The sequence below is a fragment of the Brassica oleracea genome, chromosome C3 (assembly GCF_000695525.1).
Source record: "Brassica oleracea var. oleracea cultivar TO1000 chromosome C3, BOL, whole genome shotgun sequence".
Classification (NCBI taxonomy): domain Eukaryota; kingdom Viridiplantae; phylum Streptophyta; class Magnoliopsida; order Brassicales; family Brassicaceae; genus Brassica; species Brassica oleracea.
The window spans coordinates 38,159,216-38,178,049 of NC_027750.1; the positions used below are offsets into that span (position 1 = coordinate 38,159,216).

At 34.4% G+C, this 18,834-nt stretch overlaps 2 protein-coding genes across 2 annotated transcripts; one reads left to right on the plus strand and one right to left on the minus strand.

Moving 5' to 3' along the window:
- Positions 1-6,405: 6,405 nt before the first annotated feature.
- LOC106328003 (BAG family molecular chaperone regulator 7) lies at positions 6,406-8,257 on the plus strand. Its single transcript, XM_013766351.1, has 3 exons — positions 6,406-7,283; positions 7,505-7,795; positions 7,898-8,257. Exons 1-3 carry the CDS (start codon positions 6,519-6,521, stop codon positions 8,102-8,104), a joined length of 1,263 nt encoding a protein of 420 aa, XP_013621805.1. The 5' UTR covers positions 6,406-6,518; the 3' UTR covers positions 8,105-8,257.
- Positions 8,258-8,520: 263 nt separating this feature from the next.
- LOC106332992 (NAC domain-containing protein 101) lies at positions 8,521-10,604 on the minus strand. The gene is made up of 3 exons (XM_013771470.1): positions 10,469-10,604; positions 9,681-9,864; positions 8,521-9,570 (listed from the first exon to the last, which is right to left on the minus strand). Exons 2-3 carry the CDS (start codon positions 9,838-9,840, stop codon positions 8,684-8,686), a joined length of 1,047 nt encoding a protein of 348 aa, XP_013626924.1. The 5' UTR covers positions 9,841-9,864; positions 10,469-10,604; the 3' UTR covers positions 8,521-8,683.
- Positions 10,605-18,834: the final 8,230 nt, after the last annotated feature.

Genomic DNA, 18,834 nt, shown 5'->3' on the forward strand with positions numbered 1-18,834 from the left:
CAACAAACAGAAAATAAAGGCGGTTCGGTCGTCTAATTAACAATAAATAGAATATAAGGCGGCTCGGCCGACCAATAAATTAATTAAAATATTAATAAATAATATAGGCGGTATTCTGGACATTATAGCATAATATAAATAATAGTACATGCGGTATACCGACCATTATAGCAGAGTATATATGATACAATAAATTTTACCGAATTGCAGAACGATCGTGCTGATAACGTGTTATGAAATAACTTATAATTTATAGTATCGAGAAATTTAAATAAGAGTAGAATTTAATACCCGTAGGAAGCAAATAACACTAGTATAAGGGAGAGAGTTTATTATAAGGAAGAAGAAGAAGATGTAATGGTTCTTTGATTATAAACTCTTGTTCTTGTTTATGGTGTACAAAAGAGTGAGATGAGTGATGGTATTTATAGTGAACAACAATACATAAAATAACAAAGATGATGCTTAATTTGGTAAATGAGTGGGTGGTCATAGTGTTTGATGAGTAGATGATCATAGTGCTTGAGTTGGTAAAGGAGTGGATGATCATAGTGCTTGAGTTTGGTAAAGAAGTGGATGATCATTTCAATGCTTATCTTATAACAGGTATTGTATTATTTCATTGTTAACACAGGTTCCCTTTCGGCACTTTGGGAAGCCTTGGAGCTTTTTGATAATAGAATATAATTTAAAATTGGTTTGGATTCGTGACTGCCAACTATTTTGGAAAAAATGGTACAATGGTTTACATCAGATTGTTGAACTAGGATGGTGTGGTTTTGTTTTACATGGGTTTGGCGAATACTTGGATGCGGTTCTGATATGGTGGCTGTGGGGTTTTGATGTTAAAACATTTTCGGGTATCATTAAACCTGTATGTTATGGTCGATGGAGCAATACAAATATTTTTATATATGAAAATATTAAGTTGGAATGTTAGAGGACTCAGAAGTCATTGGACCATAAGTTATCTCCGGGAGATATGGCACAAACATAAACCAGATTTTTTATTTTTATCTGAAACGAAACAGGATTTCGAATTCGTACAAGGGTTTCAATCACACTATGGATATGATAGGTTGGTTACTGTGGATCCAAATGGGCGGAGCGGCGGTTTGGCTCTTTTTTATAACAACGAATATCAAGTAAAAATCTTATATTCTAGCAACAGAATGATAGATATAGAGGCGGTGGTCAAAGGAAAGCAAGTTTTCCTTACCTTTGTCTATTGGGATCCGGTACAAGAGTTAAGAGAACAGGTATGGGAGAGACTAACTCGGTTTGGATTATCACGATCTGAACCTTGGTTTATTATTGGCGATCTAAATGAGATTACGGAGAATCATGAAAAGGATGGGGGAGCACTAAGATGTACAACTTCCTTCTAACAACATGATAAAAAATAGTGGATACTAGAATTTCCGGCTAGAGGTAATAAACTGTCTTGGCAAGGAAGGAGGGGCAAAGGAAAAGGAGCAGTGATGGTTAGATGTCGATTGGATCGGGCCTTGGCAAATGGGGAATGGCATACGCTTTTTCCACGCTCTTACACATAATATCTGAAGATGGTGGGTTCTGATCACCGTCCTGTGGTTGCTTTTCTGGAAGATAATTTATCACGAAAGAGAAAGGGACAGTTCAGGTTTGATAAGAGATGGGTTGGACGAGAGGGTCACATGGAATCGATAGTAGCAGGCTGGACAGAAAATCAGGGATGACAGATTGCGGATGTTGTTACAAAAATTAATAATTGCCGCCATGAAATATCATCATGGCGAAAAGATAACCAACCATACGGGAAGGACAAAATTAAAGATCTTCAACATGCATTGGAAGAAGTTCAAATGGATAATAATAGAACACAAGAGGAGATTCTTGAGGTATCCAAGAAGTTACAAGAGGCTTATAAGGATGAAGAGGAATATTGGCACCAGAAAAGCCGAAATATGTGGTATTCATCTGGGGATCTTAATACTAAGTTTTATCATGCCTTAACAAAGCAGCATAGGGTTAGCAACAAAATAGTGGGACTCCATGATGATATGGGTAATTGGATAACAGAGGAGAACAAAGTTGAGAAGGTGGCGGTTGACTATTTTGATGATTTGTTTAGCACCACTGGTCCAACGGAATTTGATAGCTTTTTGGAAGAGATAGTTCCGTCTATCTCCCCTCAAATGAATCAAGTTTTATTAAGACTAGCAACAGAGGAAGAGGTTCAACAAGCTTTATTCATGATGCACCCAGAGAAAGCGCCAGGTCTGGATGGAATGACAGCTCTCTTTTTCAACATTCATGGCATGTTATTAAGAAAGATGTGGTTGAGATGGTGAATAATTTTCTGGTTACAGGAAATATGGATCCACGTTTAAATATTACTAATATTTGTATGATTCCGAAAATAGAGAGACCTACAAGGATGACGGAACTAAGGCCGATAAGTCTATGTAATGTTGGTTATAAGATCATCTCGAAAGTCTTGTGTCAAAGATTGAAAATTTGCCTACCACAACTAATCTCGGAGACACAATCGGCTTTTGTGGCGGACAGGTTAATATCAGATAATATTCTTATAGTGCATGAAATGTTTCATGGATTGAGAACCAATAAGTCTTGCCGAAACAAGTTTATGGCGATCAAAACGGATATGAGTAAGGCGTATGATAGGATAGAGTGGAGTTTTATTGAGGCTCTTCTTCACAAAATGGGATTTGATCCTCGATGGATCAATATAATGTTGGAATCTATATCGTCGGTTCAATATAGGGTAATCCTCAATGGTCAGCCACGAGGTCTCATAACCCCCCAGCGGGGCTTACGTTAAGGGGATCCTTTGTCTCCTTATTTATTCATCATGTGCACTGAGGCATTAATTGTGAATATTAAGAAGGCGGAGAGAGCGAAACAATTAACTGGTCTGAAGGTAGCAAGGGCTTGTCCAGCAATTTCTCATTTGCTATTTGCAGATGACAGTCTTTTCTTTTGCAAGGCAAATAAAGAGGAATGTCAAACCATTCTCAGGATTCTAAAGGAATATGAGACGGTCTCAGGGCAACAAATTAATTTCCAGAAATCTTCAATTCAATTTGGACATAAAATTGAAGAATCCAGCCGTCAAGAATTGAGAGATATTTTGGGAATCCAGAATATAGGAGGAATGGGATCTTATTTAGGTTTATCAGAAAGTCTTGGAGGATCAAAGGTACAAGTGTTTGGCTTTGTACAAGAGCGCTTGAATAATATGGTTAATGGATGGACTTTTCGATTCTTTACTAGGAGGAAAAGAGGTGATTATAAAATCGGTGGTTACGGCATTGCCAAATCATGTGATGTCTGTTTATCGGTTACCGAAGGTTACAGTTAAAAAGCTAACAAGTGCAGTAGCTCAGTTTTGGTGGAGTCCAGGAAGAAGCACAAAAGGTATGCATTGGAAATCATGGGATAAATGATGTGCTCCTAAAGATAATGGTGGACTAGGCTTTAAAGATCTTATTGATTTTAACACGGCGATGCTTGGAAAGCAATTGTGGAGGCTGATTGAGAAGCCAAATACTCTTTTTTCAAGAGTCTTCAAAGGACGGTATTAGAGGAATGCTTCACCCCTGGAACCGATCCGTTCATACTCCCCGTCATATGGCTGGAGGAGTATTACTTCTGCTAGATCTTTGGTTTGTAAAGGACTAATTAAAAGGGTGAGAACATGTTCTTCTATCTCAGTATGGAATGATCCTTGGATCTCAGCCACTCGCCCGAGACCAGCAAACAAAAACCTTCAAAACAATTACCCGGACCTTACAATGGATTCTCTCATCAACTCGGAATCCCGAACATGGAATTTGCAGGCAATCAGAGCTTTGGTGGATCCTCATGATGCACAAATTATAGAAAGTATACCTTTGAGTAGAAATCCGATGGAAAATAGAAATGGATGGCATTTCACTAACAATGGAAAATACTCGGTTCAATCAGGTTATCAAGTGGAGCGGGTCTATCCTGATAGGGAAAAACCACCAGAATTTATTGGTCCCACAGTGGATATACTAAATGTTTTCTGCTGGAAAGTGCGGTGTCCTCCGAAGATACAACATTTCTTGTGGCAAATCCTTTCAGGATGTATAGCAGTAATGAAAAATCTACAAACAAGGGGAATACAAGGGGATATACGTTGTGCTCGATGTGGAGATCCGGAGGAATCAATAAACCATGTGATTTTTTAATGTCTTCCAGCACGTCAAGTATGGACTTTATCTAAGATACCATCGAACCCCAATATTTTTCCTTTTAGTTCTTTCTTTGCCAACATGGATCACCTATTTTGGAGTGTCAATCCAAGGCTAGATGACCACCAATTTGCATGGATATTGTGGTATATATGGAAAGCTCGGAATAACAAAGCGTTTAGTAATCTGGATATTGATCCAAGGGACACACTGAAAATAGCGGAATTGGAATCAACGCTTTGGGCTGAGGCACAGGTAGTAGAGGTTCAAACGAGGGAGCATGAGGCACAGAACAGACCCACAGTACCGACTTCAGGACGATGGTGCTTCATAAATGGTTCATAGAAAGACAAAGATTTATTTTCAGGGCAAGGCTGGTATAGCACTTTACCGGGTTTTGATGGTTTACTAGAGGCAAGGAATGTAAGGGCATGTCTTTCACCTCTACACTCGGAGGTTGAAGCATTAATTTGGGCAATGGAAAGTATGAAGAATTTAAGACAGTTTCAGGTTACGTTTGCAACAGATTGTTCTCAATTGGTGAAGATGGTTTCGGAACCAGAAGAATGACCAGCATTTGGAAGTTACCTGGAAGACATAAAGCTTTTAAAAAGAAGTTTCTTCAACTCAGACATCGTTCATGTACCCCGGACGGAGAACCTACGGGCGGATAGCTTAGCACGCAGTGTTAGGAAACAACCGTCTTTCGTCGTTCACATGGATGCGGAGATACCAATTTGGTTTACAGAGTCAACATGAGTCTGTAAATGTTTGCTGTAAAAATAAAGAAATAATATTTCTTTTTCTAATATCAAATTATTTGTGTAAATTTATTTTAATGAAATCAAATTTATATTTTTTATCAAGAAAATATAGATATAATGAAAGTATTTTATTACTTCAAAAGTATATTTTATGTTATTTAAATTTTTTTTTTAAATGTAATATTACTATTTTGTGAACTTTCCCTTTTTTATGAAATCATATTATATATACATATATTTTTGTTTTTCAATACGTTTTTTTAACTTTATAAAAATATTTCTTTTTTATTATATGTATATTTTTTTTGGAAAATTTTATAAAGGAAACTAAATAAATAATAGTATTTTAAATGTAATACATTAATTCATTAAGTGTATCAATGTAATAAACCCTTGTGAAAGTTAATGTGAGATCGACAAATAGTAAACTGACTTCTCAATTAATATTATAGAGATACTATATATCTATGTTAATATCATTTAAATTTAATTATATCTCATATAAATAGATAAGATTGATTGATTTGATTTATTTACCCTAAAATGATTGCGAATAAACAAAAGCGGTCATTTAATTTATATGCGCATGTCAATTTATTACATAATAATAACTAATTTCTTAGTTATTTAATATATAATTATTATTTTATTATTTCATAATATGTAGCAAAATATGAAATAAGTAATAAATATAAAATGTTTATTTTGCACAAGGCAGAGATCGTAACCTAAGTATGTATCCTTTTAAAATTTTAATTCTTAGAAATTTTCTAAACTCAGGTCCAAAAAAAATAATGAAATGAGAATAAACTCAAAAATCAATATTTATATCGAGGAATAACTAAAATGAAAAAAAGCGACACAAAAATGAAAAATATATTGAAGATAGATCGGATTGACACGTGAACGTAAACTTCTCATAACCGTAATTAAATTTTAAATTACTAAATCATGATATAAAACTGAGCTGACATGGTAAACAAATTATGTAATTAACAAAAAAAGTGATTTCTTCGGCCTAAACGTTAGATTATTATGATTTTTTGACCTAATATTTTCAAAAATGAGATGAGCTAATGAGTAAACAAATTATATAATTAACAAAAAAAAAATTTAAAAATTGTTTAAGGGTCAAAAATATTAATTCGATCAAGAATATAAATTTTATTTTTTCGTATAATATTTTTAAAATAATTTTCATATAAATTCGCTCGTGCAATGTGCATGGATCATCCTAGTTGAAAAGTCATCGACATGGCAAACCGGATTTCCGGATTTGAAGGTGTCAAACTAGCCCATGAGGCCCACTTGTTTTTTTTACTGTCTCTCATCCCATCTTCGTAAAACTCAAGAATTTGTCGTCTTCTTCATTCTATGTATTCGATCGACATCATCATAACTGGACAAACCAAAAGAGCCCTTGTTTCTTCTTACACTGGTTATCATTATTACGGTAACACCAGAAAAAAGATATCTCCCGTGACCTGATTCGTTGAGTTAGCGAAACCCCGAGTCAAAACACTTACCACCAACCATGAGCTGGATTCGTAGACTCGATCTCATCGATCCCTACTACACATGTTCTCCTCTCATCGTCCGAGAAACCTCCATTGTGGAGCCCTCACCATTCTTTCCTTCCTTCATCCACGACGACGAAGATCTCGCCTTCCCTCTCGGATTCCCATCGCCTTCCCCACTCGATCTATTCGAAAGCGTGACGGATCTGGTCAAGATCGAGAAATCCCCGTCGTCTTGCAAGTACCAGCTGGTGGTTCGCCGGAGGGCGGAGCCGGAGTATCCTCTCCAGTATCTCTGCGACCGAGTTTCCGAGCTCGAAATTAAGTTCGAGCGCCTGGTCGGTCCTAAGGGGCGTGACTCCGACAGGAAGTACAAGCTGACGAAGGAGATCAAGGGCTCCGGAGAGAGGAAGTACAAATGGGAGGCGGAGATCCAAGGGCCGCCGGGGAGGAAGTACAAGTGGGAAGCTGCGTTTGAAGGTCCTGGGGAGAGGAAGTACACGTGGACGACGGAGGTCAAAGGCGGGAAGAAGGATGTGGTTGCTCTGAAGAAGGCCAAGGCAAAAGCTGAGGCGATGGCCAAGATGAAGAAGAAGAAGAGTTACAACTGGACGACGGAGTTGAAGTCGGAGAGGGAAAACGGAGAGATGCAGCACACGTACACGATCAAAGCTTCCTCTGGAGGCGAGAAGAAGGAGAAAAAGGAGAAGAAGAAGGAGAAGCCACGTGTCGTAGAGATCGAGGAGGATGAAGAAGAACATGGAGCCATCCTTCTCAGGAAGGTATCATCTATCTATATTGTCTCTTGCTTTTACTCTGTTTATATGTGATTAATACGTTTGATTTTTATTTTATAAACTTGTCTGGAAACAGTAGTTTGATTTTGATTGGCATGATTGAGATTGGTGTGTTCAAAGGTTGAACCTTTACTCCCTTGTGTTTAATATACAGACCCATCTTGATGTACTTACTTACTTTTATCTTAATGTTTGTGGTTATAAAGGCGTATTCAAGAAGAAGTGGAGCAGTAAGGACCAAGAAGGGAAAGAACAAAGAAATGCCGCCTGAATACGCGGCTGTGATGATCCAGAGGGCTTTTAGAGCTTATCTGATTCGCCGCTCAAAAGCATTACGTGCTCTTCGTGATCTAGCTATCGCAAAGACCAAACTGAAGGAGCTAAGAGCTTCATTCCACAACTTCAACCACCGTCGCGTGATCTCTCGTGATGCAGAGGAGCGCCAGAAGTTCTCTGAGAAGATCATTGTCCTCCTCCTCACTGTTGATGCCATAGAGGTACTTCTTAGTGTTTTGCTCTTTAGTGAGATCCAGGTAGACAGTTTTTAAGGTGTTGACTGATAAGAACCTGTGGGACTTGTTTGTAACTTTTGGTATCAGGGAGTTGATGTGATGGTTAGAGGAGCAAAGAGATCAATGGTGGATGAGCTGGAAGCAATGTTGGAGGTTGTAGACCCGCAACCGCAGCAGGGGAAGTCATTGTCGATGATGAGAAGAACATTCGATATGCCAGACCGTATGATCCGCAATGAAATCGCTGAGGGAGTGACTCAGATTGTGCAGATGCTTGAAACAGAAGAAGAATGATGGAACCTATGTGTGTACGTGATTCAGAGGCTGTTTTTGTTGTGTCTTTGGAATAATTAATTAGCCTCTTTTGTTTGCTTAGTGTCTTCTTGAGAATGTTTCTAATTACGGTGAGAAAAAATAATAATGATGGGAGTGTCTGTTTATCTGTCTCATCCAGGCCCGTCCCTGCAATAAAAAGCATCCGCTTTAGATCACAAAATATAAACAAAACATTAATACCATTTTTCACTGAATTATATAGTTAGGTCAAATGGTTTACAAGTTTGATATGAGTTAGCATACCGTAATTTGATTCTCTTTTTGTCCAACATAGATTTAATTTTTACCATTCGATAACTTTATATTTAACCACATTTAGAAATAATTATAGTCTTTGTTTATATATTTCATAAAACTATAAAGTTACACCGGGTGGCAAACAAGCTATAAAGTTTACATAATAAATAAACAATTTTCGTATAAAAATTAGAATTAGTAATTCGTTAAGACATGCGTATGATGTAATCAATGAGCATGAGCCTCAATTTAATTATAATAAGGCATTCGAATTCACACATGCACGTTTGAAGATGGATATTATGGGTGTGTGTTTTGAGACCAAGAGTAGAAGGAACATGGAGAAGAAGGCGATGCATTCATTGAAACCATTGTTGCTTGCTCTTCAGAGAGATGATGGAATGTTTCAATCGAATTATCAGATGGGTCTTTGTTAACTTCTTCGTCTTCTTGGCTCATGATTAGCTGAGAGGCAACAAATTTGTCAAGAGTTTGCCACTCCATCACTTGATCATTATGGTCATCATTGAGCAGTAATCCTGACTGATGATGGTGATGATCAGTGTTTGTGTTCATCATAATCATATGATCATCATCATTAGTAATAACTTGACCATGATCAACTTCTCCATCTCCTTGCACTAATGTGGTTGGTGTTGCGTTGATAGTGCTCAGTACAACACCATAAGGGTCATTATCATTGTGATGTAACGATGATGATGAGGCTTGAAACATTCTTGGGCTCTCTAGATCAGGAAGATGGTAGTAGCTACCATTAGCGACATCCATTTGCTGCACGAACCAATTAGATTCTTGGCCTGATGATGATGATCCCATCATTGTTCTTGGATTGTTGTAATTCATCATCGTTGTTAGTTTCTTCTTGAAAGCACGACAAACCACCCATCCTTCCTCATGAGGTGGTCCATTTTCATCGGTCTCAAGACGATATTCATGCATTATCCAATCCGATTTCTGACCATTTGGGGCCCGACCTTTGTAAAACACAAGAGTCTTCCTCATGCCCACAAGCTCTTGCTTCGAGTATATGGCCTTGTCTCGACCTGTTGCTTTCCAAAATCCTGACCCTGTTGCTCTATTGGTTCGTGTCCCTGTTGGATACTTCTTGTCCTTGTGGCTAAAGAAATACCATTCCCTCTCTTCTCCTGTACCTCTTCCACATAACTCTGTATTTATTAAAAAAAAACATTATCGACTATAAAATATATAACATATTGGCAAAATATTTATTGTCAGTTGATTCAAATTAACCTTTAACAACTAATGATGTACATACCCTGGATATCCCATGGCTCGATTTTGTAAAGATCAACATCTTTGATAACATCAACTTGCATCCCGGGGAATGCAACTTTCTTCTTAAGATAATAGTCAACGAGTTCTTCGTCGGTTGGATGAAATCGGTAACCGGGAGGAATGAGTGAGGGACTCTCCATATTTGATATTTTTAAATTTAATTTCTGCAATTGCAGTATGTAACATATACTCTATCATCAAAGGTGAATAGAAAAGATATATGTAGCTAATGTGAAATCAAGTATTCAAGTAAGTCTACATAGAGATGATGTGTCCACACACGTAGTTATGATTTAAAGTATATATTTGATCCATTTCATCATGAAAAAGGTTTTTTTTTTTTTTATCATAAACTATTACGTTGGAATACTCATAATATCTCGTTAGTACCAAATTCCATTTATAACATAACATGTTTCAAAAAAAAAAAGAATCATGATATATATGCATGGGTTTTAAACTAGTAGTTAACTTTCCATAATGTGCACTACTATATTTGATGAAAATGTTATTAAAAAAGGAGAAAAAATAACAATGAACATCATTTATAAAAAACAAACTCCATACGTGAGATAAGTAATGAACATCACATACTTTCCAACAAAAGGAGAAAAACAATGTAGTCCTCTTGTCCTTTAAATAAGAAAAGGAAGAAAGTAGTTATACTTATAACCTAAGATCTCGTGAACCAAAGTTAAATATCTGGTGTACATCACAAAAACTAGAAACCACATGCACACATGGTTCGATATACTGAAATAAACTTACTTGGATCTTCTTCTTATATGCGAGATTTATAAGAACTTTAGAATGGGTTCTTCTCCTGGTTCCTTGTAGACTTGGACAAAGAGACAAAAGCGTTTTGTCTTGTTTATGTTGTTGATATCATGAAAGACTGAGTATATATTCCGATACTGGCGGATTCTCTAGGCTTATATGAACCCATATATATAGGCACATGTTAATGTAAACAGAGACAAAAACTTTCATGATGCAAAAGGAAATGTGCTTTTTATTTTATTTTATGTGATTTTTTATTCTATACTTTCTTAAGAGAAGATTCTATTCAGATTTTCGGGAGACTTTAATTATAACTTAGCTATCACTCTCTTCCTCTCTCTACCTGAAGTGTTGAATAAGTTTTCACTTTCTATGTGTGTGTGATAGAGAAGTAATATGATCTTTTAGAACTATATCTACCAACTATTGAATGCGACATCTTCAAATAAAGTTATTCTGTTTAATTTATTGAAGAAATTAATTAGTTATATATGCTTTGTTCAAAAACGCGGGTAAGAGCATCTTCAATCGCACTCTATTTTCTATTCTAAAATAGAATTTAGAGTAAAAATATTCCAATGGTATTCTATTTTCTACTTTTAATAGAGTAAAAATGAGTTTACTCTATATATAGAATAAATTATTTATGTTTTGTTCATCATTCTATTTTCACATTAAAATAGAGTACCATTGGAGTGAAACTCATATTGGAAAAACATATTACGATTTGACTTTAAACGTAGGGTTCAGTTAATCAGAAAAGCTGAAGAACTTATCATTTTTGTAGATTTGTAATCCGAAATTAAATGTTCTTTAATAGATTTATCATAGGTTGATTAAAACATATAAGATTAGCAAGAAAAGCAATGGAAATCACAAAAAAAAAAAGAAAAAAAGAATGGTAGTTAGTTCTAAGAATTGCAGATTTGAGATAGAAGACATGATTATTTTTGTAATTTCATTTCACTTAACCTAAAAGCACACACCTATACTCGAACCCATGACACGTGATTAATGACAAAAATCACTGACTACTACACCATCTGTCCAAAAAAAAAAAAAACTACACCATCTGTCCAAATTATTATTTATTCATATTATATTAACCCATTGAAACCACTAAATTACTCTCTGTTAGTCTGTATAATCTCCGAATAATTGATTTGGTGCAAAGTCCTACGGGGACACACATTACGTCTAGCGCAGTCCCGAACAATTGTTATATGCAGATTTGCTTTTGGGGCGGTAGGGTCACTGTGGCCGCAATAGATACATTTTGTGTTGTGGTTCGGTGGTTGTGGGATCATACCGCCTCAAGAGAAAAACAAACATTGCAATTGTTTTTGTCATCCAATCGCTACGTTTTGGACGATCAAGACCAAAATATATTTAATAATATTTGCATTCAAATATAAAACAACTATAGAAAATATCTTTAGGCGTCCTTACTTACGCAAGTAAACTATTTTGTTTACCTTTATCGGCTGCGTTTATTCTCCCGTGTTGATGTTACTCAAATATCACTGTACTCTTGGATTAATTAAACTAAGCAATCACTACTTCTTGTTGACCATCACATCTATAACACCAATATAATATTTGCTGCTCATGTTAGGTTACTAGATTCGTTTGGTGAAATTGATACGCAAGTTTTTCTTTTAATAAACAATGTATTGATTTAGTCTGTCTTATTCAGGTTTCTGTGTCTTGATGCCTTGATGGATAGATGTTGCACCAACAACAACAACAAGCTTGTAAGACCATCTCTCATGGTTCACCATATTTTTCGCTCTAAAATAGAGTAATTTTATAATAGAGTTATGATATATTCCAACGGTACTCTATTCTATAGTGGAAAATAGAGTGATGAACAAAAAAAATACAATTTACAATTTTTATATAGAGTAAACCTATTTTTTACTCTATTATAGAATGAAAAATAGAGTATCACTAGATCATTTTTACTCTAAACTCTATTTCAGAGTGGAAAATAGAGTGGCACTCTATTTTAAAATGGTACTCTATTTTAAGTATCATTTTAAAGTGGTATTCTATTTTAGAGTGAAAAATATAGTGGAATTGTAACTATTTGATTTACTAGTTACAGAAAGTTTTCCAAAATACTTATAATATTTCAACTATCAAATTTAATTAATTAACTGTTGAACAAAAAAAGAATTCCATTACATAACTCTTACAAGTTAATTGGTAGGAAAATGTTTTGGGAGAAATTATGCATATTCTTTGATAATTGTACAACATATCTATATCAAATGTTTTATTTTATTTTTCTTAAGTAGACAATTATGTGAACTTTCAATAGATGATATCGTAAGAAACATAAATTGAAGTAAAGTCAAGAAAAAACAGGAAAATAGTTGTTGTAAAAACAAAAAGTAGTAAAACAATGTTTTCTGAACAAATAGTAAAACAATGTTGTTAAAAAGAAAAGTAAAACAATGTTTTCAAAAAAATAGTAAAACAATCAGTAATAAAATAACGTGGCGTAACATGAGTGGTTACGTAATAACACAGGGAACATCATCACGGCGAAAAAGCTCCTTATCGCCTTCGGTGCTGGCCCGTCCTTACACTCTTTTGTCCTACCAGAGTTCTCATATTTATCGTTCTCTCTCTTTAACTTACATCCACACTCCAGATTTAGTTCAAACATTTAAAGTTGTTCCTTTACATACAAGTGAAAAACTTAATATAACAAACAAATACAATGTATGATTATTTAAATTAAAAGCGAATATTACTGATAAAATTGTAACGAAATCATGTGTATAGCATGTTAATGCATGACTGAAATTATATACTCTTACCACATGGTTCACACTGGCCTTGTGTTCAACCAGGACCGGCTGATACGAGGGACAGGCGGTGCGACTGTCCGGAGCCCTAACCCTTGTTCCCCCCCCTAACTTGATAGCTAAGAGCTCAATATTTTTTTATATACATATTTTTATATAGAAAATTTTAAATATTCATTAAATTTGGTTTAAAAGGAACCCTAAAATATTTTACATGTATATAATTTGTTTTTATCAAAATTTTTATAAAGATATTGATGTAAAAAATTCTAAAATATATTTAAATTTTGAATAAACATAAATATTAAAAGCTTAACTTTTTGGTCCAGGGGCCCCCACATAAATGTTGAGCCGGCCCTATGGCTGGGAAAATAAACCGAATCCAAAAATCCGAACCAAACCCGATCTAAACCCGACGAAAATACTGATTGGATCTTGTTTTATGGTATTTTAGATTATGGATATTATCCGAACTGAACCCGAACCTAAATGGGTATCCGATAGAACTCGAAAGATTCAAAATCCCCCAAAATATTTTGTGCCAAACATGATCTTAATTCCTAATATGTATCCAAAATACACTAAGATATTATTGAACATCTAAAATAATTATCTATTACATTAAGGTTGATGGTTGAAGTTGGCGGTTGAAGGTTGAAGTTGGAGGTTGAAGCTTGAAGTTTTCAGATTTTGGTTTTGTTTTCATTGAATAATGTTTTTCATTTCATGAGAATTTAGTTTTCGCTTTATGTTTTTTTTTGTTTTCTTTCTATCAATAACTATGTTTACCTTTCGTTTGATTTTGAATGATCGCGTTTGATGTTCTTTTCTTATTTTTTGAATCGATTTTACTTATGTTTTGTTTACAAAATAGATATAAATCAGGTATTTAAAAACCGAAGAACCGATTTTATTTATGTTTTGGTTGCAAAGTATATACAAATTACGTACTTTTAAACCAAAAAAACTATTGAGACCTGAACCCGAAAGTACATCGGATTATACCAGTTCTTTGAAGATTTACCAACCCCAACCGAAACCTGAGAGAACACAAACCGGTTCCGAACCAAACTTTCATATAATCCGAATGGGGCTGATTTTGATAAATCCGAAAAACCGAAATCCAATCGGATAAAGCCAAAATCTAATTGGGACCCCGAATGCCCATGCCTAGCCGGCCCTGTGTTCAACATAAATTGATCCGTGATTTTAATCAGGAAAAACATTTAATCTTTCTTTCTTCCAACATTGGTTATATGTTAAAAGGCTGATAAATTTCGTCTCGAATAAAGGCAAGATAAGAGAATTAAAAATCACATTGATCATTAGATTCTATAGTGAAATATCATGACCTAATGCGTTAGACCTATTTTCTTTAAATATTTTACGGCATTTTTTGTTTCCTCTTCTGATATTGCTATTAATATAAATATATAAATGAAAAGGTGGTTCTTAAGCAGTACGCTTCTATCTCCAATTCTCCACTTGTAAACACTATGATTGTTTTTTTTTGAAAAAAAAAAAACCAATATGAAAATTAACTAAACACTATGATTGTTCCTGCAATTTATATATCATTTTACTATATAGTCTTATAACTCTATATATATAGCTACACTTTTTTGTGAGTAAAACGTACGTAGTACGTACTATCGATTGATGTCTACTATATTGTGGGTTTTTTCTTCTTTTCTGTTAAGATGCATGTAATGTGGCATTTGGCTATATATTTTTATAGCATATATGCATGTAAAAAATGTATGGCGGCAAAAGAAACTATTGTATAATGAAAAAATGTATGGCGGCAAAAAATATAGTTATATGAAGTTATAAACCTCTTTTCTCACTTTTTTTGTTCACCCAACTGTTCATTACTAGTTTCAAATGATTATATAAATATTAGCAACATCGTATAAACCACAATGAGCAAGCCGAAAATTAAATCCAAAACAGAAATTCAGAGGAATATAAAGATAGAGACACAAACTTAACAAAATTTGATAAAACGTTATACAAGATATCGAAGTTGCCACATACGATCCGATCTATGAGAGATGCAAACCGCGCTTCAAACTCTGCAAATAACGAATGATTAGTCACCATCCAAAACTTTGACTCTCCTCCAAGAGAAGGTCGCTGCATCTACCGACCCCAAACAGATCTTCACACACAAGATAGCAGATGGCTAGGAATTCAGTTGGTATTTTTTCCTAGTTTTGAATTCCAGAAGAGTGTTACCTCTTACAAAAAAGAGGGATGTTGGTGAAATGATTCTCTTCTTTGAGAAGACAGATGTAGAGAAAGATGTCTCTCGGCCCTAGCGAGAGGAAGTTTGAAAGAACTTCACCATAGAGGTTAAGTCTAACGGGCTGACTGAGACAAGCTTTCTTATTTCCAGACTATGAAACAATATAATGCTTAAGCTTGTAGTCGTAGTAGATATAGTTATAAAGCAACAAAAATGGCGTTTAAATAAAAAATATAGTTATAAACCTCTTTTCTCAATAAAGAAGACAATAAATTTAAAAATATCTAATAAAGTATAAATATGAAAGTAAAATTAACGAGTAGAAAAATCAAAATCAAAGTTTTCACATATTTTTCGTTCATCTTCTTGGATGATGGGACCGATAAACCGTCTGAGTGCATTGATAAGTTTTACTTACATTCACGAAACTGAAAAATTGACACTTATCCAAACCATAATATCACACGTTTTCTCTGCCAACCCGAGTCGCACAAATTTACTATATCTTGCGGTTGAAGACGCTCGGCTGGTCCCACTCGAAAGTATATATGATTGAACTCGTGAGTCCGGCGTGGTCCTAGCCACTGTCAAGCCAGCCATTGCAAACGAACCACCGTTCTTTCAGGTCTAACGAGTGTGCCTTTGGTGGACCCGTTATCATTTAGTGGAGCCCAAGTAGTGTGCTACACGTGAAGCTCATGTGTGAGTTTGAATTTAGTTAACCTATTTCTAATTTTCTACGTACACCTATTTACTGAATGATCTCCCGTAAGGCCATCTCTAACCTATTTCTATAATAAAGATCTTTAAAATAGAAGCAAAAATAGAAATAATGTTTTTGTTTCAATGTGTTCTTCTATAATAGAGAAATACTATATTTGCCTTTATAAATAGAGAAATGCTATTTTTTTCTATATTTAGGAGAAAATAGCATTCTTCTATTTACAGAGGTAAATATAGCATTTCTCTAATATAGAAGAACACATTAGAGCAAAACTATTATCCCTATTCTTTCTTTTATTTTAGAGATTTCTATAATAGAGATGGGTTAGATTTGCTCTTAGTAGGGATGGTTGTAACAGACGAGTATCACTTGACCCATATATGTTAATATGAATCTTGTATTTGTTACAAAAAAACTTGTATTTGTTGCAAAGTAATGAAACGCGCAGCTAGTTTTTTTTCTCTTGAACTCAGATCATGTGTTTCTCTAGTGGTAAACTGACCAAAATGTTAATGGAGCATGTTTCAGTAAAGATCTAAGATTGGTTGTGACTGCAGAAGGAAGATTCTATATTTTATTTGATAAACGTCGGAAATAACTTTGATCTCATTTTGTTTGGAGTAATCTAGTAACGTCGAAATATTTTGAGAGGTTAAGTAGTGGCAAACATATTGTTATTACATGCTCGAAAGAAATCAAAAGAAATTATATGTGGTGTAAGTTAACATAACTCTTGAGGCGTGATTGGTTGATTGTGGAGATAATTTCACCAAGATGTATTCATGGTCATATAAGCCTATAAGAGTATGACGACCAGATATACAAATCATAGGGCACATTAGAGTTTGATTTTGTCTTACTAAAGAAATCATTGTCTACATTGTATAATAGAAAAAAACAAAATTTCAAGAGTGTTAGAGTAGGCATGATTAACCCTTTATTCCATTGTACTGATTGATATTATTTTGGTTTTTGCAATGCAATGTTGGCATTATATTACTTACTGATTTATATTCAGTAATAATACTATTGACATCAATGACATGCATCAAACAGCATAAATGAAGAAAATTATTGCAGCATTTTTTTTTTTTTTTTTTTGGTTTAACCTGGAGGTATCCCAGGCTCTTAGGGCCCAGACTAATTCTTAAGTGGAGGTGCAGCCCACGGATAGACTCTCTTTCCGGGTATTCAAATGGGCCCGAAAGCATGGGTCCATATCCGTGTGGGTGACAGGATGGGCAGTTCGCCACCGCCTAGCGTCGAACCCGTGAGAATGACAATTGGCCCCCAAAGTCCTTCGCCAAACGGACTACCTCATCCCGTCATAAGTTTATAAGCTTTTAACCTGCACAAGAGTCATAAATATTATAATTATCTCAAAATAAGCTCAAGTGTAAATAATTAAAAAAAATTATCATGAAATTCTTTAGTGCTAAATATATTTACACTTTGTGAAGACGTTTCCTCCACAACTTGTCAACGTTCCCACCTAATACTAAATTATTATGGAGAAAACCTTCTTTTTCTTCTAATCTTGGTATTAGAGTCGCCTCATAGGTTAATAATAATGAGAATTATAGATACTAATCATATGACTAAGAAATTAGAACAAACAAAGGATTCGAATGATTGTACTTTATTTAATATGTAACAGATTACTCTATAATAATTGGAATGAATATACATATCCTGATTATATATTTGCAGAATCTGATGAAGAAATTATATATATACCTATATATATTTATTTATTTCATTATATATATATATTTTTAAAAGTATTATTCTAGATTGATATTTATAAAACTAGGTAAGGAACCCGCGCAATATCGCACGGAAACTCTTTATAAAAATAAATATACCACTTTATATATCATGGTTCTATATTAAAACTTATTTATTTTACTTTTAAAAAAGTTTTCGTAACAAAATTTAGATTACATGTGTTCATATTCATTTGTACAAATAATACTAAAACTAGATGATAACCCGTGCGTATGCGCAGAGTAAGTTTTTATATTAATGTTTATTTATTAAATGGTTTTAAAATTTTGCAACACTACGATATTTATCGATTATAAAATGACGAATACAAATGTTGGTCTCTTAAATATATCATCGTTGTTGTATGCACAAAAGAAAGTTAAGTTTTGCGGCTGACACAAATCACCAAAACCAAATAGGCAACATCGATTGTATAATGACGAAAGGGGATTAGGTTTTCTACTCTCGATTTGTTTACTAGTGACTCTCCATAAGTCAGTTCATTATTTACCTCTATAAAATTGTGCTTTCATTCCCGTCTTTGTTTTATTGATATGAGTTAAGTTTTTTTTTTAACTTCTTCTATGAATTCGGTGAATTAAATAAGTGTCAATTTAAAAAAAAATGGACATCTGTAAAATTAGTTTCACTCCAGATACATATTTAAGAATCAAAATTTTGAAAAAAAAATCACCAGCAAACTATATTAACAGATTAGTGTTCAAATCTAATATATCAAGCTGTTATAGAATATATAGGTGCATACTCGAAATATAAATGTCTGTCTAGCATATATTCA